The sequence below is a fragment of the Tinamus guttatus genome, unplaced genomic scaffold, assembly GCF_059628265.1.
Source record: "Tinamus guttatus ecotype Peru unplaced genomic scaffold, ASM5962826v1 Tinamus_guttatus_pri_ptg000652l, whole genome shotgun sequence".
Lineage (NCBI taxonomy): Eukaryota > Metazoa > Chordata > Aves > Tinamiformes > Tinamidae > Tinamus > Tinamus guttatus.
Genome location: NW_028289186.1, coordinates 1,153,275 through 1,175,542, shown reverse-complemented (window position 1 = coordinate 1,175,542; position 22,268 = coordinate 1,153,275). Strand labels below are relative to the sequence as shown.

The window sequence follows — 22,268 nt, the reverse complement described above, 5'->3', positions numbered from 1 at the left end:
AGCTCCTTTAGTCTGCAGAAGGTCATGTTTTAACAATTTGAGAAGTTATGTAATACTGGATTCTGTTTTCCTAGGAAGGAGCAAATATAAACAAGTCTCTCACAACTCTGGGCAAGGTTATTTCAGCGCTGGCTGAAGTGGTAAGTACAGTAAGTACAATATTTTCTTACCCACAATAAAATTTCCATAGCTAGTAAGACTGGGACAATAAAAATAATGAATTACAGTAGAATCATTCACTGTTCTTGGCTTAGCTAGCTATGTATATTTGGGTAGATGTGCTCTATTCTGTGAACCTCGTACAGCCTGATAGAAACTTCATGATAGATTGAAGTATTAGGGTAGTTAATGTGAATGTTCCTTGCCAGAGGAGCCAATGTTTACAGAGTGGACATGCTAGCTGAGCAAGCTTTTGGTTCTGCAGAACAATTGTTTTAATTATATTTAAAAGAATAAGATAATAAAAGTAATTGCAGATTTCCTGGTTTCAATGTTAAAAATGTAATAATTTGATTGTCCCTGGCTTTTTTTTTCCAAAGCTGAGATTTACTACTATGTTGGTTAAATAAATCTTTAGTGATGCAAACATAATACTTTACTAAAAGTACTTTTCTACTTAGTACTAAGAGCACTTCTCAAAGAGTATTTCTCAAAAGAAAACATAACTGCTACTGCTGTTTTTAAAAGTGATTTCTCGAGATCGGGCAGGTTGACTATATTTCTGAGTGCTTCTGAGATGTTTGTATGAAAAGTATTCTCATTGATTAATTCTACAAGAAAAGGAAATATTTTCCAAGCTAACATAAAAATTATATATAAAATCCTATTAAGAAGCTCACCTTGTATCTTCTTCCTCTTATGCTTTCAATTTAGGATAACTGCACCAGCAAGGTATGGTGGGTCTGTGTAGTAGTGGATTTATTTATCTATTTATTTTATTGTAAAATTTTATCCTCCTCCCCTTGGAAGCAAGGAGTAGGGATAGAGTTATTGCAAGACCAATACTTGCTTTTAATGCATCTCTTGAGTCTTAAGAAGAATTTCCACACAATTTATAATTGAGCCTTTTATTGCAAAGTCATATCCTGTGTTAAATGTTATGTGGAATTAAACCCTTAATTAAACCACTGAGACAAGATGCTTGCATACTAACTATTCATAAGTCAACAGAAGATTAACTAGTTCTTCTTTCACATGTGTCTTTGTAGCTGTGGAAGCTCCTATGATGGACCTCTGAGAACTCTAGAAAGTTACATTTATTCTAACAGAGTAAAGATTAGTCTTTCCCCTTAAACTTCCCCAGTAAAAAATTAATCTGGAATACTAAGATTTACTGCTGGATTGTGTGAGAATGGTATTAGAAGATAGACTTTAGATGCCCTTCTGGCATACAAGCATAGGAAAACCTTTCTGAAGGGAGTGCTTCAAGGAAATTCTTTGGGTTCCTTATCATCACTAGATATTTGAGTATGTTGCGTGTTAACTAAAACTAAACTCGGTCACTTGTACAACTGAGGATGGGTCACGGCTCTGTTTCAGGAGCCTGTGTATATACTGTTATAGTGCTTTTAGGACCTATTCTGTGATCAGTGCATCTTAAACTTTAATTTTCCAATGAGTGTGTATTTTTCAGTCTTTTTTTTTTTTTTCTTGTAGAGTAAAAAGAAGAAGAAAACAGACTTTATACCATACAGGGACTCTGTATTAACATGGCTGCTTCGAGAAAATCTAGGTATGGCTAATTTACTTGTGCCCCTACAGAATTTCTTTTTATCTCCCTTTACTTAAATCAGTGAGGTTAAATATTTTTAACAGGCAAATTTGCGTCATATATTCTACTCTCAGTTAAAGTGTCAGCCCTTTTTTTTTTATCCTATGACTTCTTGTGGTGCTTGGGATATAGCTGAATTTTTGCAATTTATAGAAAACACTGATAGTCAGTAGGTAAATAGTGCCTAAACTGTACAGTGAGTTTCATGAAAACCCTTGCCTCTTCATTACAGGTGGTAACTCCAGAACTGCCATGGTGGCTGCTTTGAGTCCAGCAGACATAAACTACGATGAAACTTTGAGCACTTTAAGGTATATTTTTTTTATCTGAGATGGGACAGGTTAGCAATTAGTTTCAATACCTTAACATTTGAAGGACAGGGTGTAGCTATTATGGCTTAAACATCTGGGAGGAGGGTAGAAAACTCTATAATATAACAAGTCAATTGCTCTGAAAGGGGAAGACTTAACTTTTTGAATGTGCTTACAGTTAGGAATTTATTTTCTACACTTAGGCCTGAAGTTGATAGAACTCATCTTTTCATGTTCATATATTCTTTGCCAGTGTGGTTCCTAAAATTGAGCATATTAGTTGAGCTGAGGCCTCAACAACACCTTGTTAATGCAAGGTGGGGTCTTGAAGAGGGCTTGTCTTTTTTGCACCAGTACCCTGTATTGAGCTTGAATTCAGAGCATCACTGAATGCAATCTTAGATTCTGTTCTGCTCGACAACTTCAAGCTAAATGTCTTTTGCATTGCTGTGTTTTTTTTTTTTGTTGCATATAAGCGCTTATACATACAATATAAGTTTAACAAGGTTTGCTTTGGTTGGTTTCAGATATGCTGATCGTGCAAAGCAGATTAAATGCAATGCTGTTATCAACGAGGACCCCAATGCCAAGCTGGTGCGTGAGCTGAAGGAGGAGGTGACCCGGCTTAAGGATCTCCTGCGTGCCCAAGGGCTGGGAGATATTATTGACAGTAAGTGGATTAAATGGACATGGCCAATCCCTGCCATAGTGCAGCTGGTGCTGACCTAAAATTTTCATGTGGTTGTAGGAGTGGTAGCCTCTTTTTAAACCCCATCCTAGGATCTTCTGAGGAGTTAATAAGCTGCCTTCAAACTCTTAAAATTAAACTGAGTTGGAGTTTGGAATTTCTGTAGAAATGATTTACTGTAATATAACTTCATTAAAGAATGAAGGTGAGTTATGAAGGCTGATTTGTTTAGCTGCTCTTAAAAGAGGATAGCTGTGGTATTGGAAGATAAGCTAATGTCATACTGAGAGAGAAGGCCTGCCTGGATGCCACCCTGTGCCACGTGCTCTAGGTGTCCCTGCTGGAGCAGGGGGGTTGGACTAGATTATCTCTAGAGGTCCCTTCCAACCTTAACCATTCTGTGATTCTGTGAAGGCATCTTTTACTTTTGCTTCAGGGATAAAAGGTCAAGTTAATACCTGCGTCCAGTGTTGTCCTTGCTCAGAAAGGGAAATACTTCCTGTTATGTAATTCCTGTTAGACAGTGTCCTGAATGGTGGAGCACTTGTCATACTAAGCAATTAGCTGTTAAGCAGGTGTTCGTGGACGAAATAATTTCTTGGGGACAAGATTTGGGGTTAGTTTGACAGAGCTGCACTGTAGGAAGTCTGTAGGAGGTTTCACGTTTTCTGAATATTGGTTTGCTTTGCCATCAATGTTACCTCTCAAAGCCCCTGCACAGGTGTGTGCCTGAATTATCTCCTGTCCCTCACTCCAAATAAGGCAAGCAACCTGCAGCTTTAACTGCTACATCCTTTTATTACAGGAGCAGTACTTTAGTTCCTAGTGAGGAAGATGCCAATTAAAAAAATACACTCTTGTAGATTCTTTCTTTCAATTTAAAGAAAAGAATAAGGCTCAGTGTAACTTAAAGCATATGTTGCAGTAGTTTCTCTCTTGTCAGTGCTTACTTTATTTTCTCTGTGTTTTCAAGACAATGAAATGCAGGTGTTGCCATGCTTGGTACAGTGTGGGTTTTTTTTTTTCTTCTAAAACAAAACTGAAGTGACATTTTACTGAAAACTGTGCTTTTTTTCCTCTAAACATCAAGTATTATTCTCTGCCCTTCCCATGTCACTGTTAAACCTTGAACTTTGATCCTTCTTGTATTTTCCCCCCTGCTTCCCTTCAGTTGAACCAATGGGAGATGAATACCCTGGAAGTGGAGGCAAATGTGTGTATCGTGTGGTTTTCCTCTTAACCTGCTTTCTCTGGGTCAGCCTTTAACTGAGCTTTGCATGCCAGCATTTCTCACAGGGAAATCCCAGACAGAGCACTCGCTGTGGAATGTAATGCAGTTTTGTGGAGACGAGCTTGATCGACATTTCTTGTAAGGAATCACCAGTCAAAAAATAAGTACAAAGTTAAAAATGCAACATGGTAATGTCCATTGCTTCCTTGATGGCAGAATGTAGAGGGGGATGGTAACTCTTTAGCCAGTTTTTGTAGCAGCTGCTGTTTTATATTCAAAACAGAGCATCATCTTCTCAGATCTTTCTGAAATTACTGAATTAAAATAGCTGCTACTTATTTGGGCTTCTCTGCCTTCTAACTTCTTTTCCACATAAAAACACTTGTTGTAAATGTCAATTGATTAACTTAAAATGGAGCGGTATTGGCTCCTTCTGGAGACTGAGTTTTTAATATAATCTCTTTTTATGCAAAGAAAGTATTAGGCATCTTTTGCTGATGATGGTCCCTTATTTGGGCTCTTAAATTTGTGGTTATCAAGGTAGTTGCTTTGCCGAATGGAGCCTTGTTATCCTTCTGAAGAAAATATCTTCAGTGTGAAGAAACTAAAGATGATCAGCTTTAGGGTTAGAAACATTCACAGAAGCCGTCCTTAAAACTGAAAGGGACATGGGCATAATGCATTGCAAGAGAAATGTCTGCATATCTGAAGTGTGTTCTTGGTAAGCTTTGGGTTGGTAGATTTTGCCGTAAACTTTTTTTTCAGTCATTCTTCTCCACCCTCACTGTGAACAGAATATCGACTGGAAGAGATCTGTCTGAAATTTCCTAGAATTGAAGCTACTGCTGGTGTAAAGACTCATCCTGGCCTTATCTTGCATTCTGATGCTGCTTCCAGTGTGTGCATATGCCATCTGTGTGAGAGCTGCAGCCTTCCCAAGAAGTGTGCATGGTGTTGAGGGGTTTGGTTCTCTGGTCCCAGCAACTGCCAAAGCTTTTGCAAGTGCCACTTGCTTTATCTCCAGGAGTGGAGTGCATGTATATTGGCCTTTCAAGACTCCTTCCTCCCTGCTCTGCCATGCCTGCTTTCCTCATCCTAATGCCATTCCCATTCCTTAACCTTCTCTTCTTTTGTGAACCTTCCACCCCTGCTTCCTGTATTTGCAGATGGTGGTTTTCAAACTGGCTTGATGCAATCATCAATTTCATGAGACTGATACAGCAGTTTGAATGTGAACTAGGGCATAAGGCTTACGGTAGCAGAATTGTTCAGGATAGGAGTAGAGGAGAGATGTAGGAGGACATGGAAATTTATGCAATGTCTGGGTGAGCATCTCTTCTTTTCGTAAGTTTTATTGGCAACACTGGTTTATGGTGAAGAGCCATAATTATAACTCGTAAAGTCTGATTTGAGCTGCTCATTTCCCAAGGATATTTACCTTAAAGGATCTATTTCTAAATTAAAATTTTAAACTATCAAAAGTGTTGAAACTGAGCTACTTAACTGTCTAATATTTCCATGTTAGAATATTTTTGTGATTAGTTTCAGGATATAATTTATAGACATATCTGAGAAGCCAAATTAAATCAAAATAAACTGCTTCTAGATAGTCTTTTTTAAAGTCAATCATGTGCATTTTCCTTCTGTGCTCTCTGCCTCTCCAAAGGATGTGTAGGTTTTTTTTGTTTTCCAGGTTACACAAGTTGTCTTATTAGGCTTCATTTGTTTTTTAAATCCTTCCTCTTCTAACTTCACCAAAAAGCTTTAAGTATCTTCCAGACCATATAACTTTTAGCAGATATTTGACCAATTATGTATGTTAGATTTCCAAGATAAGGAGGGCCAAAGGGGAACACAACTGTAGTTGAACTTGTGTTCCTTTCTTCCTGTCATGGCCTGAGCAGATGGTTTCGAATGTACCCCCTATCCTGTGAGGGTTTGGGGAGGGGGTTGTTCTCAGACATTGAAGCCAGTTATTTCAGCAGCAGAACTACTACTAGGAGAAGTATTTACTTCATCATTACAGATTAGAGGGGTCTAGAAGAGAAAGTTTTGTTGAATTTCAGGGTGGTCTGTTTTCAGACTTAAGCCCCAAATATTATAAATCTCACCAGTAACTTCATCTGTTCCTGGTCTCAACTCAGTATTGCTCACCAGTTCAGTATGTGCTTACACACAGGGCAACCCAACCAGCAAAGCAAGTTATTTCCTCTGAATTATGCAGTTCTCTTTGGTGAATATGTATTTCTTTCAGAGATTCTTTCTTAAGACTGGCTTAAGAATCAATTCTTACTTATTATCCATAGGGTCTAAACTGAGCTATTTTTTGTCAGGAATGCTAATATTAAAGGATTTGTTTCAGAACTGCCATCTAAAAATTGCAAAACTTGTCTTGCTGCTCAAATGCTTTCCTCTTACACTGGTGTTTCCTTCCTATCTTCCTTTTCCTATTCCTTTCTCTTCCTCTTTTCCTTTTTCCTGTCCCTCTGCTTTCCTTCTGTCTTTCTCTCCCAGATTTGAAAGATTTTCAGAACAATAAACATAGATACTTGCTAGCCTCCGAGAATCAACGTCCTGGCAATTTTTCCACAGCCTCCATGGGGTCCCTCACTGCATCTCCGTCCTCCTGCTCTCTCAGTAGTCAGGTGGGCTTAACATCTGTGTCAAGTATACAGGAAAGAATCATGTCAACACCTGGAGGAGAAGAGGCAATTGAACGTTTGAAGGTAGGTATTGCTGATAAAGAAAGCTCTCATTCTGGTCTTTTTCAAATCTAAATTGCTGTGAAACTGGGAGAAGTCTCCTTCAGTAAACATAGCCAGGATATTACTTGTACCGTAGACAGTGCATTTAAGTGAGATGAGTTAGAGACTGTGTTTATGCACAGGCTTTTCTTTTGTGACTTTTAGGATTTAATTGTGATGTAGAACTGGACCTGAATTTGTAAAAGGAAATCTTTGTTCTTGTTTACTGGTCATCTGATACAAGGAAAAATGGGAGATTTGATTGTAAGCATATTTCAAGAGGCCTGCTTAGCACTAGTGTGGATTAGGTTTGACTAGCCACTTCCAGATCCTAAATTACCTCCAAGCTGGAAAAAAAGGAAGCAGAATAATCCTGCCACTGTTGTATTCACCCAGCCCCCACAGATTAAAATGTGAAGCACACAGAATAGCACGCTCTGTCCAGACAATAGCGGCCTTGTCCAAATTCTGCATAGATTTCAACAGCATCAAAATTGCATTGCAGTGAAGTATTTCTTCATTTTACCAGAGCCCCCAGTCGCCATGGGCGAATGGGGTGAGTGGGGAGTCCAAGTTAAATCTGAGCTTCTTTCTCATTTCTTGTGCATGAGAGACTGCCACAGGGCTCGGAGTGGGCTGAACTACACACTGCGGATTCCTTTCTGTCAGAAACCTGCTGTTGCCATGGAAATAATGGTGTGGTCTCTGCAGTCCCCTGGCATCCAGTTACTGAACGATGTTTGTAAACTGTGTTTTTTTTTTTTTTTTTTTTTTTTTTTTTTTTTTTTTAAATCTAAGTGGCTCAAGTCAAAGATGTTGCTAGCTGAAGTATTTTTGTTTTTCTCACTTTGCCTTCAAGACCATCTAATAAAAATATGAATGAGTAACTATGAAATAGCAGAATATTATGAAGACAACTTACAGATTTGAACTATTGGGTGCCTTTTGCACCCAAAATTAAACTGAAGTGTAGAGCTGAGTATGACCTCTAATGGTTTTGTGTATTGGTCTAAAGAGAAATTTCTGAAGAGGGACTGTAAAATAGCTTCTGGATTTTTACACAGGAATCTGAGAAGATCATTGCAGAGTTGAATGAAACGTGGGAAGAGAAACTGCGAAAGACTGAGGCCATTAGGATGGAAAGGTCAGGAATCAGAACTGCTGTAGATACTTTAGAGAAAATGGAGAAGAGAGATGTGGGAAAGAGGAGAATGTTCCTTTGTTTAAAAGCAATGCAACAGCAGTACAGCATTTAATGATAATTGTGCTGTTCTTTGTATTTTATGTAACAGTAGAGACAATGCTGAAAGAAAGACATGCTCTCTCCTGTATTTTTTACAGTAAGTGTTTAGAGTTGTAACTCAGTTAACATCCTGAGTTACTGCATCAGCTTCTGTTGTGAAACAGAATGAAGTACCGGTTCTTTTCTTACTCCTCTTGCTTTCTGTTACAGTTCAAAAATTCTTCTTTCAGTAGTCAATGAATATAATGTCATAAAATCTATGGAAAATCTTGCACTAAAACAATTTTAATCCTATGTAAAACTTCTGCTGTGGCTGTTCTGCAGACTTTGGGAACTCTGCAGCCTCTTAAGTTTAGGAACTTAGCCTATTGCATTATTAATTAGTGTCAGTCCTGTTTGTATGGCTAGTGGATAGGCTGGTTGAAAGCAAAGAAATGTTGTTTCTGAAGCCTAAAATAAGCAAGTACCTTGCTTTTCTTTTTCAGGGAGGCTTTGCTGGCAGAAATGGGAGTTGCCATTCGTGAAGATGGAGGAACGCTGGGAGTCTTCTCACCTAAAAAGGTAGAGAGATTGATGCTAATTATGGAGACATGTCCACAAAAGGCTGATCAATTTGGGATCTGCCACACACACAAGATCTCATGTCTGTGTAAGGTACAGAAGGATGTAAGTGAGGTTTGGAGTCATAAGCTGCTTTTATAGTAAGCTTTTAACACCATCTTTAGGGTTAAAATATGTCAAACTGCATATGAAAGTTTTCACCCGTGAGTCAGAGACTGATAGTCTTGTTTGGATGATATTTCTTCAATTCAACCTTTCCCAACCAGGTAAAGGGGGTTGAAATCTGGTGAGTTAACAGTGGAACCCAAAGAGTGTAGGGAAGAGATTGTTTCAGTATGTGTCAATGCTTGAAAGCAGCAGAACTGGGAAGAATAAGAATATAAATCAATGCCATAAACATGACACGATGAAGTTACAAAAGAAGTTATTTATGCAGTTAATGCAGAATTCGTAATTAAAGAACTGCAAAGAAACGAAACTCCTTTCTTGTACTTCATACGTCTTTGAAAAAATAACAAGCAAAATATTTTAGCCTGAAACTTGCATATGCAAGTGTTTAACAAACTTTCATCTAAGGATAAAGCGGGGCCAATCAGAGGCATTATAAAGAAACATAGGATGGCAAAGTTGTTTAAAATTTGTAAGCCTTTGCTTAAAATAACATTGTTATGTTTTGGGTAAGCAGAACTCTGGCTGGCTTTTGGTATGTACTCCAGAAGTGTCTAAGTTTTGTAAAGGCACTAATTCTTGAGAGCTTTTTTTCCTTTTGCTTCTGATGTTGTGGCTCCTAATCTCCTTTTAGATTTTCCCTCAGAGGCCATCAACTCTTTTTGATGATTCTTTTGATGCATTTTCTGCTGACCAGGTTTGTGTAAAAGTGCCACCTAGGATAAGTAGTTGCTAATAGATAGTATATATTTTTTCCTCATGCAGGATTTATTAGCAGAAGTAAACCTTCCACCTCCTGATCTAGTGCTGTCTGCTTCTGTTCCTTGCTATCCTTACAGTTCAGTTCCACTAGTTCTCCTTTTAGTTGTTGTGGCTGCTGTGGTAAAAATTGCAGAGCTGTAGATAGAGAATTTGAAGTTGTTTTTAAAAACTTTTTGCTATGTATAATACTTGGGACAGTGTTGTATTTTTAACACACGAGCTGTAGATTGAACAGTGTAAGGTGGCTTTTTTCTACTTCATGAATTAAAAGGTATCCATATTAAGCAACCATTGCCATTTTTACTGGTTGTGCCTTTAGTTCCTGCTTGAGGAATGCTGAACAGAGAAAGGCTGAAAATGTAATTACTCTGTGGCCAAATAATAAATCTCAAAATGAGTGTATAGCCTGTTTTACCAGCACCCCCTTTCAAATTGCTGAGCTGTATTTTTTACAAAGCTCTCTTGTCACCTATTCAGACTATAATTGGAACATAGTGTATAAAGTCAGATGCTAAAACATGCATGTCTAGAGTACAGCATTAATTTCAAAGTGCCCAAATGGTACAAGACAGTGTTGTTTACAGCAGTTGGCTATGTCTGGGATTTGGTTTCTCTCAAGTTTCTTCTTTGAAGAGCTTCATGCAGCTCCATATGTTCATTTTTATGCAGTGAACAGGGATGACAATGTGGCACATCTTCAGCTGTGCTTCTGGGTGCCCTCTATATTTTTAGGGGCGAATAAGGTGTCTTTTCCCCCTGTCTTTTGTCTGTGTCATTAATCTTCTGCTGAGCCATGCATGACCAGACTTCTTTATTCAAAGAAAAGATCTGTCGTTAGCACCTAGTAATTTTAGAGCTTCCATACACTGAGTGTCATTAGTGTGTTTATTAAGTAAATGACTTTGCAGGTAGAATAAGTTGATGAAAGCAGTGTTTCCAAGCAATCCTAGCCTTCTTTATTTTTTTTCTTAAGTTATTCTAATTGAGGATAACGAAATGAAGAAGGACGCTTAGTAACATTATCTTTCTTTTGACACCTTTTTTTCTTTCATTCTATTTAATCATTTTTGCCTTTTCTTTTGTGTTTACTGCTATCTCATGGGCTAGATTTTCACACCAAGGCCATGTGACTTGTTTGCTGATTCCAATGGGGTTTTTTCACCAAAGAAGGTTGGTTTAGTAACTGTAGTGGATTTCAGTTAAAAAGAACTTTAGATGAAGAGATCTTTAGCTGTTGTATCAGAAAATGTTGATAATTCTAGATTTACTTTTAACATTAATGGGCTTTGCAAAGTGGAACACCTGATCTGTACTGTCTAAGAAAAGCCAAAATGTTCTCACATCACTTTTGAAATATCACAAAAACATCATCATTTTCTGCTCTTGGATTTCCTGTAGAAAAGTTTATAGAGACTTTACAAGGAAAAAGGATTATTTACAAGGATTATTTTTTCAGTCAGTCTTTCCCTCCCTCCCCTTTTTGCTTTTTCTTACCCAAAACATCAGCCAATGTTGGCTAAAACTCTGCTGTTAATTTTTGGTGCTTTTCTGTAGTGCAAGATATTGTATTTGGAGAAGATGAATTGTGTAATAACTTGGTTGTTTCTAGCAAGACTGCCAGATTAGCCTGTGTAGGTGCTCAGTTCTTAATTGACTTTTCTCTTTTGTTTCAGACTCCTCATTTGGTAAACCTTAATGAAGATCCACTCATGTCTGAATGTCTGCTTTACTACATCAAAGATGGTGTTACTAGGTGAGGCTGGGTGCTAATACACTCTGAAGTCCAACTGGAGTTTAAAAGGGTATTTTTTCCAAGACCTCTGGAAGGAGAGGGGATTAGACTTGCACCTGATCTACTAAAAAGAATATCAAAGTGGTAGAAAGTTCAGAGCAGAATGATGAGCATAGTTTATGTCTTAGAGAATTTTGCTAAATTTGAGCCTAGCCATCTGATGCTAAAAACATGTATGGCAGTGAGTAGAGCAGGAAGATCAGAAATTTTAGGGAGAAAAACTAAGGTATCCATTTTTACAAGTAACAATTATTTAGGATTTTTCAAATATTTGAAGCTCGCAATGGATGTAAACGTTCACACTTCAGGGATGCAGCAACCTCTTGCTGTCTGAAAGCTAGGTGAAACTGTTCATAAAATTCAGATTATTCAGTAAACAGTAAACTTCTTGCTCTTTTGTTAAAGTTAGGTACTGGTTAATTGCTGTATGCCAGTCTAAATAAATCACGGGAAGTTCCTGTCCCTTTGTCTTTTGGTGCCCCAGATCCAGAGATGTTTACAATTGCAGTTACTCTCTAGATGGTATGTTTTAAGAGAGAGAAAAATTATTTTTCCTCTTCACCATGTGTTATCTTCCAATTCATGATACATCTGGTAACTCTTCTACACTTCAGAGCTAAGTACTGTATGTTATAATTCAAGTCTTTCAACTCAAAGTTAGTAGTCTAGATTTTCTCTGCATGTTTCTCGAATGTATTGTTCTACACAAACTTGCAAGAAATGTCTGAGTTGCTCTTGAAATGTTCTCTGTTGGATTCAGGGTTGGACAAGCTGATGCTGAGCGAAGGCAAGATATTGTATTGAGTGGGGCTCACATTAAAGAAGAGCACTGTATCTTTCGAAGCGAGAGGAACAACAATGGTGAAGGTGAAAAACTATTACTCCTTGCAAAGTGTTGCTGAATTTTTCATACCTCAGTTGGTCAGGAAATACTTTTATTTGAATGTAAGCCGAAATATACCTTTCCTTGGAAAACTGAGCTTTGAGTAATGTGAATCGTGGGGAAAGATAAAGGCTTGTTTAATGTTAGCTTCAAAATATTGATATTTGAAATGGAGAGAGAATAAGTATTTAGATGACTGCTTGAAACATGCAGACCTTCTAAGTACATGTGTAGGGAAGTGAACTACTGTTTTTAGTTGGCTGAAATTAACTGGTTGTTGGGGGCAAAGTTATGATCAAAATGTGTTATTGGAAATGTAGAGTTTAAAACAATCTTGATGTCTCAGTCAGTGTGCTCTCTCCTTCACTTCTGATGTGCAGGGGTGTATAGTGCTGAGCACCTCTAATTTAAAAATATCTCAGCAGTAGTAGAAAACCAATAGCCTTTCAGGATGAAATCTGTTTTGCATTCTGTATGTGCTGTAACTCCAGGACTGAAATGAGTTGGAAAGCAATGAAGATGCAAAAGTTTAAAATCATTATTGAAACCCCTCTAGTGAGGTATTTGTCAGCTTATTGCAAGCTGTACTCAGTATGAGACTTAAGTTCTTGTGTTGGTTAACTATAAACATGAAAAATTAAACAGCCAATTATTTCCTTCAATATTGAGATGTCAGTAGCATTGATTCTCTGGAGCTTTTTATTAAGTGGCACGATATCATTGTACTTGTACTGTGTTGTGATATTAGTAGGAAGATAGCCAGAAAGCCTTGAAAAGGAGAGAGAGCTCTTGGGTTTGCACACTTCTGTGTTTCTCTACAGTGCTCTCTGAAGTCTTATTTGTCAATGTTGTTCTCCTCATAGTTATTGTTACTTTGGAGCCTTGTGAACGATCAGAAACCTATGTTAATGGCAAGAGAGTAGTGCAGCCTGTGCAGCTGCGCTCAGGTAAGAAGTTTTCAATTTTTTTTTTTGTCTTAAACTCATACAAATCTTTTGTAGAGAGCATCATGTGCTGATAAAGATCAGTATTGTTACCTTTTTGGAGTACAGCTCTGGAACAATAGCTGGTACCATTTTTCTCTTGGCAACAATTCCTCTTCCTTTACTCTTTGCTGCGCCAGCTGAAAGTGTACTTAAATATTCACTGCCACACAGCATCCTGCTTGTCCTTCTGCTTACCCTGATATTATTCTAGTACATTCTTGCCCAAGCCTATTGCCCTTGGCAGTCTCAGTGAGACAGAACAGACAGACTGCCAGCTGCTGATGGAAAATTCCCAGCTTCCTGGCACAGCTAAATGTGACTCTCTGCAGGAGTACAACAGCTTCTCTTTCCTCTCATTTGGTTTCTCACTCAGTCCCCTACTTTGCTTTAGAAATCCTTACAGGAGAAGGAAGGGAGGGAGTGACTTCCCTAAATTATTAGCTGTCCTATATGTATATATATTATTTTTGAACCGTGATGCTCTCTGTGGTTCTCCCCCTCTTTCTCCCAGTAGTTTAAAAACACCTCAGAATCATTTACACCAGATTATAAAGGAGAATTTGTATGGAGTTAAGTGTTGTGACATTAGCAGAAAACTGGACAATGAAGGGGGAGTATTTTGTTGTTTTGCACTTGCATATGGCTCATACTGAAAACTGTGGTGTTCAGCAATTATTATTTTTTTTTTTTTAAAAGTGGATATTTTTCCTTTTCAGCATCTAAGCAACTAAGTTACTCTTAACAACTAAGAGTCTCTTACAGCTTCAAAAGCCTGTGCTTTAGCACTGTTTTCATAAGGACAACTTTGTTTATTCTGGAGGTCTCTTTACTAGGAAGGCAGCATATTACTATAGTAATATGTTCACTGGGAGAGCTGAGGCATTTTGCTGTGTTCCATCAAGTGCATGTTTTGCGGACAGCCCTAGAGACTGGCAATATTACATTTTTGTGGCTCTTCCCGTAGTGAAAAAAGCTTCCATAAATTCCATTCCTTAGGATTCAAATAAAAACAGTACATGTAAACCACATTAAAAAAAAAAAAAAAAAAAAAAGCCCAGTACATTCAAGCCTTTCAAGTCAGGCTTTTCCAAGTTGAAAAACCTGTAGAAATGGCTTTTGCCTGTATTTTAACACTGTAAGTGGGAATTCTGTGTAGCATTTTCTGGAGGAGAGGAATGGGATTAAGTAATGTGTTTTATTTACTGCAACTGTTGGTGAATGTCCAAGTCTATCTTTTAATTTTAGCAAACTCTTCCAGAACGTTAGATTGGTCCCCTGAGGTGATGTTCCCTATGAACATTTCCTTATAGCAGAAGGAGGTTATTCTGTACAAACAGAGCATTCTTTTTTGTTTACCTTGTCACCCAGTAACTTGAATGTATGCAAAAACCCTTATTGGGCAGTCATTTCTGCTGCTACCACCTAACAGGATAAATGGTACTGATAGTTAAAATGTGCTTTTTCATTGGTGTTAGAAACTTTACCTCCAACGGTTAATCTTGCTTGCCCTTTTAGGCAATCGTATCATCATGGGCAAAAACCACGTCTTCCGATTCAACCATCCAGAACAAGCACGAGCAGAGAGAGAGAAAACTCCATCCGCTGAGACTCCATCTGAGCCAGTTGACTGGACATTTGCTCAGAGGGAGCTCCTGGAGAAGCAGGGTATTGACATGAAGCAGGAGATGGAGAAAAGGTAACAAATTAACTCTGAATTCTCACTTGAAGCAAGAAAGAAACAGCTATACCTCTGTTTGGCTGATGTCAGTGTAAAACTCAAAAATGATGCCTATTGGGTTTTTATGGAAGCTTCTTAAATGACGCTTCCACAAAAAAACCTAAGCTGAAGTCCCTTTCCAACCTACCCCAATACAGGATCTGCCATTTAGTTTTCCTGCTACCTGTAGTAAATGTTCAGAAAACTTACTCATAACTTCACTTACATGCTTCAATGGTCTAGTTACTTTAAAAATCCAGTTTGGCCACCAGCCATGTACTGCCCCAGGATCTGGTCTATAGAGTCTAATCCAGGATTGTACTGCAGACTCCAGGAAGTTTCAGTTCATCTTTCATACTCTGATAGACTTCTATACAACTGAAAATAAGTACATTAAATAGATATAAAGGAATTCTTATTCCAAATACACTGAGATTTTTATTTTTCTTGTTTTGTTGTTTTTCCTTTTAGGTTAAAGGAGGGCAGAAATTACTATAATTTTCATTATCATATAGTGACAATTACCAGTTAACTTTGAAAAGGAATGAGTTTTATTTTGTCATTGTAATTCGTCCTGCTCTGTATAAGGACTGTCACCATGAATAGTATGAAAATAATGATCTGTTTGTTTGCTTCTGTGTTTTTTGGTCCATCTTCAGATTACAAGAGATGGAGATTTTGTATAAGAAGGAGAAAGAAGAAGCTGATCTTTTGTTGGAGCAGCAAAGGCTGGTATGTGTCCGTACTTCAGATTAACTATACCTTTGGCAAACAGCAATTACTGTCCTTGCTTATCTAAAAGTTTAGGAAACTTGCTTGGGTTCTCTGCACAATGCAGTTCTCCCCTTGCTTTCAATACCTTGTCTTCAATGAATATGATCAAACTCCATGTTAAATCAGAGATTGGAATTGCCAATGGAGAAGCATTAATCAGTTCTCTTTGGGACAGATCAGTTTTCTTGAATTGAAATTTAAGCTTAAAGAAGGACATACCTACACTCTGCCTTTTGAAGTTGCTTTTCAGTACTCTAATCAGCTGGTTTTGGGGGTGTCTGCCTTGGTTTTGTCTTGGAACACCAGAAAATACTAATTTTATGCTTCTAAAGGGACTTCTAGAACACTGATGTGCTAGGTTTATTTTTCTGAATGATGTCTGAAAATGTTGCTGCATTGTGCATGTTTTAACACTTCTCCCTCCCCCTGCATGGAGTTCCTTGTAAGGGTCTAAATAGCACATGTGCTGATGGTGAGATGATGTCTAGGGAGCAAGGGAAGTGTTAACCCATTCGGGACAATGGGAATCCCACCAAATGCTAAATACGAAATATAAGTTAAGTCTGATATAGGAAGAATTTAGTCCTTTCTCAGCTAGTATCTATCTTAAGTGCATTACAAACAGAAATGCATGTAGCTTATACCCTGCGAATCTGAAAAACACGACTAGGCCCAGGACTTAAATGTACAGATAGGTAAGGAATCTGATTCCTGAAGATACCTGAGTCTTCGAATTCCATTAAGTATGTTGAGATTTTGGGGAGGGGGGAAGCAGGTGGGAGGGGGAAGCTGTTCTTTCTAGCCAGAGGGCAAACGTAATTGTGCCTTTCAACTATTGTGCCAACAATCCTTTCAAAATCTTTGTTTGTTTGTAGTTTGAGGCTCTAAAAACTTCAGGCTAGATAGCATGTCTGGGTTGAAATCATAAAGATCTTCTGTTTCTTCCAAAACCAGAATGGAGAAGGGTACTGTGACTTCCATAGGTCTTTTTCTTATTTATTCTCAATTCTATGGTGTACTTAATACCTTCCGTAAGTTATTCCGTAAGAAGGGGTTAATTTCTTGGATGGAGAGGAGCGGTTCCAAAGTTTGAGCCAAGGCAAGACTTCCTTTAGAAAGGAGGTTAGGATGTGGCTAATGTTATGTTTAATCTCTGCAGTTTTATAGTTGAAAGTAGTACTGCAAAAATAAATTCAGTCCAAGAAAAGAAAAATAGTTGGAGTATTCAGCAGGATTTGGCTGTGTGTCAAAGGAGGCGCAAGTCATGGAATTCCTTCCCTTAAATTTTGGTGACAGGAATATTAGATAGCTAAACTATTACATGAATTAAACATGTGAGAATTGCCTGTCTGGGGATCCCCTTCAAACAGGGCCTTGTGAAGGGTGTTTGTTTCCCTGTATACTTAATCTTAAGAAAGGTTCTTTAAATAGTACATTATTCAGTATGTGTGCAAGGTACTGATTTATTTAAGCTTGTTTTATTTTTGCTGATGTTTAGTGAGCAGGGGTAGAAGACTATTCTACACACTTTGCCAATGTAGATTCCTCAAGAACAGCTTTCCTAGTTGTAAAGGATTGTAATGAATGAGTCTCATTTATCTGTTAAGCAGAATCCTGCTTTTGACGATATTTAGTAAGAATATTCAAAGGATAGTGCAACTTCATAATGCATCTGGTTGTTTCTGTGCCACTAGATAAAGAGTCTGGAATGGGTAGGATGCATATTTTATTAAATAGTCTTTGAATAATGATCTGGAAATCTGCAAATGCATTTCAGCCTATGTGCCTTGAAAGCGTTTACACTGCTGCAATAGCCAGATACAGTATCAAGATTTTATAACTTATTACTATATAAGATGGATGTAAAAATACAAATACTCTTCTTGTTCTAAATTGGAAAATAATCTTGACTATAATATGCTGGCTAATGCTGTTTATCATTTTGTGTAGTGTTTGGATGCCAACCAGTTTGGGTCTTTAGCTGTACTATGCAAAAATGATAAACAATAGCTCTTTTCCCTTACAATTTTATAACTAATATGTTTGCATTGCTGGCATTTCTTGAGAACATCGTGCAGTTCTCAAATTGGATATGAAAATATGTTTATTAGAACTAAAATTACTTTTTTGGGGGGAGGGGGGTCATTATGCCTTTTTAGTGACCAGTTGGTATTAGAAGGTGGGTGGATTTATTAATTGGGCTAGTTAATCTCTGAGTCCATCTAGGTCAGTGACCACATAATGTCTCATTATCAGCTTTCCATATAGCAGACATGCTTTACCCATAAGCAGTAATGTGGTAAATATGTAACCTATAATTACGGTCATGTGTAACCTGTGACATAATGTTTAAGTAGCTAGTGTGTCACCTTTCTGGACACAGGCTTGAATGTATGACTTGTGCAGTATGTGGTGTCGTTCTCCAGGGCAGCTTTCATTTGTACTGCAGTATAGAATATGTTAGGTGCTATCCCCTTAGGCCACATATTTTGTCAACCATAAACTCCTGAGAAATTTATCTTCTGTTTCAAATTCAATGTTTTGCTTGTATCTTGGCCTAAATTAAGAGAATTGATTCTCTTGTGCTAATCTTGTTTATTATAAGTTCCTAAAGTCACAAGAAGCTCAGAAAACATTAATCTTAGGCTATAGAGCTCATAAACTGAAGCAAATTTTTTTTTCAACTCCTTTTCTTTGTTCCTAATATGGATTATACACCCTATTCTTTGTGGTATTTTACACAGAGTTTTAAATTAGATTTAGGAACCTGCAGTTTCAGAGTCAGTGACATATATTTCTTTTTGGTTTTAGAGTAACTGACTGTTGTTGTTCCAGATTTTTCATATATTACAATTCTTACTGTGAAAAATATGGACATTAGGAGTTCATTAGAGATTGACTTGTGAATCATTGAAGATTTTGTGTTCCAGTGGATCACATTATTATGCAGGACTTTTTGATTGTCAAAGAGATATCTTAAGTTAATAACCCTTTTAAAAAAAAATAGTCTGACTTTTTCTGATTGCAGTAGGCAATAATGGATATACTTAACTTCTGGTGGCAGTATCCCTGAACAAACATTCCTAGCATATGGAAACCTGAAGCACTGCTCAATAAAAGTGATTTAGCAAAAGAAGGAAAACTTTTAATGAAGAAGCAAAGCAAGCATAACTCTTAGCAAGTGTGTGGAAGCTCCAGGCTCTAGGGTTTGAGAAGAAGAGAAATCAAGGATATCAAATAGAGAATTCATATTAAAACAATAAAAAGGTCTTTACTGCTACATTCTCCTGGCACTCATTCTTCGGACAGTCAAGACTGTTAATGTTTCTTAAGCTAAACAGCAAGGTGACAAAATGGAGAAAAAAAACTTTGAAACTCTGATTCTGGATATCCCTTTAGCTTGTAACACATCTTGGAATACAAACCACTGTCTTCACCTGTCATAGTGGCACTTACAGTCCTTTTAACATTGAACCTTTCAGCTGCTTCTGTTTCATTTTTTTCTTACGTCTAACACTTCTTTGGCTGCTGTTGTAGTGAAGCGGATTCTAAATTTGAGCATCCCTGCAACCATGTGCAACTACTAACCAGTGTTAACCTGACTTACTCTGGCTGCTCATGACATCTTCTATGATGGCTGTTTTGTTCACCTACCTGGGGAGGATTTGCTGAAAGAAGCAACAGCAGTAACCAAGGCAAATGTGTGTGGCGGGGATTTGCATGTCTTTGTAGCACATAAAGTGCAAATTAGACTTGTGGGTTTTTGGTTTTGTGTTTTTTTTATTATTATTATTATTTTTATCATTTTTATTTTTTCTTTGTTTTGGTCAGGAGCTCTGTTTTAGTTGATCCAATTAAAGATCTGTATAAAGCTGATCTATTTAAAGATTTTGGAAGGGATTGGGAGGGAAGAATTTAGATCACCTCCTCTTTTGAGTTGGCAAGACTTAAATATAATGGTAATCTTGGTTTAGTGAAAAGCTCCTATTTTGACATGACTCTCGAAGATACATTTAATGTCCTAACACTCAGTCTTGAGAGACTTCCTTATCACTTGTTCTATTTTGATTTTTGATTTAGTTTTCTTTGCCTGCTACTTCTTGTTTAGCTTTTCCATTTCCTTACAATTTTAATTTTGGTTATTTTGGGGCCACTTCTTGATTTTTGTTTTTCCAAAGGATGCAGACTCTGATAGTGGGGATGATTCGGACAAGAGATCGTGTGAGGAGAGTTGGAGACTGATCACTTCCCTGAGAGAGAAGCTGCCACCCAGCAAGCTCCAAACCATTGTAAAAAAGTGTGGCCTCCCCAGCAGTGGGAAGAAGCGAGAACCCATTAAAATGTACCAGATACCCCAACGCCGGCGCCTTAGCAAAGACTCCAAATGGGTCACCATCTCAGACCTAAAGATTCAGGCCGTGAAAGAGATATGCTATGAGGTAGCGCTCAATGACTTCAGACACACTAGACAGGAGATTGAAGCTTTGGCCATTGTTAAAATGAAAGAGCTTTGTGCTATGTATGGGAAGAAGGATCCAAACGAGCGGGAGTCATGGCGAGCTGTTGCCCGTGATGTCTGGGACACGGTAGGAGTTGGAGATGAGAAAATAGAAGATGTTATGGCCAATGGCAAGGGAATAACTGATGTGGATGACCTTAAGGTGCATATAGACAAACTGGAAGATATTTTGCAAGAAGTGAAGAAACAGAACAACATGAAGGACGAAGAGATAAAAGTTCTTAGAAATAAGATGCTAAAAATGGAGAAGGTTTTACCTCTCATAGGGTCTCCAGAGAAAGCTCAGTCAACTGTAGCTAATGCTAAGTCTCCAAATTCTGCCTCTGTAGAGGATGTGGATAAAAAGCCCACAGATAATTTAAAAAGAAGCGAAAATGATGATCTTGCTAAAGAGGAACGTGTTTCTCAGTTAATGGCAGGAGATCCAGCTTTCAGACGTGGGCGACTACGTTGGATGAGACAAGAGCAGATTCGATTTAAAAATCTGCAGCAGCAAGAAATTGCAAAACAACTTCGTCGACAAAACATGCCTCACCGATTCATCCCACCTGAAAATCGCAAGCCCCGTTTTCCCTTCAAAAGCAACCCCAAACATAGAAACTCATGGAGTCCAGGCACTCATATAATTATCACAGAGGATGAAGTTATTGAGGTTAGAATTCCAAAAGAAGATGAAAAGAACAAAGATGAAAACAAAGAAAAAGAGATTAGAGCTGCTTCTAAAGACCCTCAACAGCTGTGGAGTCTCTGTGGCCCCCAAAGGAGTCAAGATAATATCCAAATTAACAGGCAGCAGCTAAACACCCAGTCACAGCCTAGCAATCCGCAGCAGCCAGCACCTCCCTTGCGCTGGAGAAGCAATTCCCTCAACAGCGGCTCCCAGAAAGGCCTGCGGCGTCAGGCGTCCGGCTCGTCCGAATCCTTGCACTCCTACGGCGGGCAGCAGCACCCAGACCTGCAGACTTTCCAGCAGAAGCGTCACATCCACCAGCACCGCCAGCCGTACTGCAGCCCCGGCGGCGGAGGCGGTGCAGAAGGCAGCACGGCTAACGGCAGCCCCAAACAGACGGACCGGCTTAACCACTATAACCAGTTCGTGACACCCCCGCGGATGAGGCGCCAGTTCTCAGCACCTAACCTCAAAGCGGGCAGGGAAACTACAGTATGATCAGTCGGTCAACGCTAGTTTGGGGGAGGAGGGAAGCAGGGGCAATGCTGGCCTTTCATTAAGGAACAGCCAGGATTGGCTTTGCTCATGTCTTGGGTTTTGTTTGGCCAGGTAGAACTTGAGTGATTTGACACCCCAACACAAGGTACTGGCCCTTCACAGCCCGCTCAGTTTGCATGTGGCTTCTGGTGCAGTTTTAACAACCGTGTTTGGAAGAACATTCTGAAACTGTAAGAACTTTTCATAGGCTAGAAGACTTGGAGGGAGGGTTATGGAGGGGAGAAGTTCCTTGCTAGCTCATTTATCTTTTTTTTTGTTGTTTGTTTTCTTGGAGTTATTTTACCTAATGCTGAAGATACTGTCTGGAACTTATAAAGTTTTGCCTTCCTCCTATGTTTTATGTAGACAATCAAAAGAGGAATTTAGTGTATAGCATCGAATGTTTCTTGTGACCTTTTTCTTAGAAATGAGGAAACTGACCATCTGATTTGAAAATTGATCTGGCTCTTCAGTATGGTGTTTTCCACTCTTAACCCAAGTTTTTTTGAATATATAAACCAAAAGTTGTTGGCTGACAAGATATGTGGCTTTTTGTAGATAGACAGAAATTTGGAAGATTTCTTTGGTCACACAACAGTCCTACTCACTGAGTAGAAAATGTCTTTGCCCTTCAGCCTAAGTTCATAATTACTCTTATGAAATTGCTGTGACAGTTAAACCTGCCTGAATGGAATTGTATGTTGGATTATACATGTGGCTGGAGCAATGGAATAAGCTTTTCCTGATTATCATCGTATCTCTAAGTATAATGGCTTTTAATTATTATACAGAGATTACGAAAAGGAACTGAGTTCTTTTTTGTTATGTTTTCTGTTTTTTTTTTTTTTTTTTTTTGACAGTCACTGAATGGTTATTTAGAATGGTTATTTAGAAGCCTCAAAGAGCTAATT

The 22,268-nt window shown here is 38.3% G+C and overlaps 1 protein-coding gene across 16 annotated transcripts in view; it reads left to right on the top strand.

Moving 5' to 3' along the window:
- Positions 1 to 22,268, top strand: part of KIF1B (kinesin family member 1B) — an 83,129-nt gene that overhangs the window by 24,522 nt on the left and 36,339 nt on the right. For 2 of the 16 annotated variants that reach the window (XM_088536146.1, XM_088536158.1), the window contains exons 9-22: positions 75 to 149; positions 874 to 891; positions 1,657 to 1,732; positions 2,004 to 2,082; positions 2,610 to 2,752; positions 3,942 to 3,983; positions 6,516 to 6,727; positions 7,810 to 7,889; positions 8,474 to 8,549; positions 11,153 to 11,232; positions 12,032 to 12,138; positions 13,018 to 13,101; positions 14,656 to 14,836; positions 15,517 to 15,589. In XM_088536146.1, coding sequence (XP_088392272.1) covers positions 75 to 149; positions 874 to 891; positions 1,657 to 1,732; positions 2,004 to 2,082; positions 2,610 to 2,752; positions 3,942 to 3,983; positions 6,516 to 6,727; positions 7,810 to 7,889; positions 8,474 to 8,549; positions 11,153 to 11,232; positions 12,032 to 12,138; positions 13,018 to 13,101; positions 14,656 to 14,836; positions 15,517 to 15,589 — 1,326 coding nt within the window. Of the gene's footprint in view, positions 1 to 74; positions 150 to 873; positions 892 to 1,656; positions 1,733 to 2,003; positions 2,083 to 2,609; positions 2,753 to 3,941; positions 3,984 to 6,515; positions 6,728 to 7,809; positions 7,890 to 8,473; positions 8,550 to 11,152; positions 11,233 to 12,031; positions 12,139 to 13,017; positions 13,102 to 14,655; positions 14,837 to 15,516; positions 15,590 to 19,809; positions 22,071 to 22,268 lie in introns of those variants that run through there. The other 14 variants (XM_088536162.1, XM_088536147.1, XM_088536155.1 and 11 more) reach the window with 11 other exon arrangements.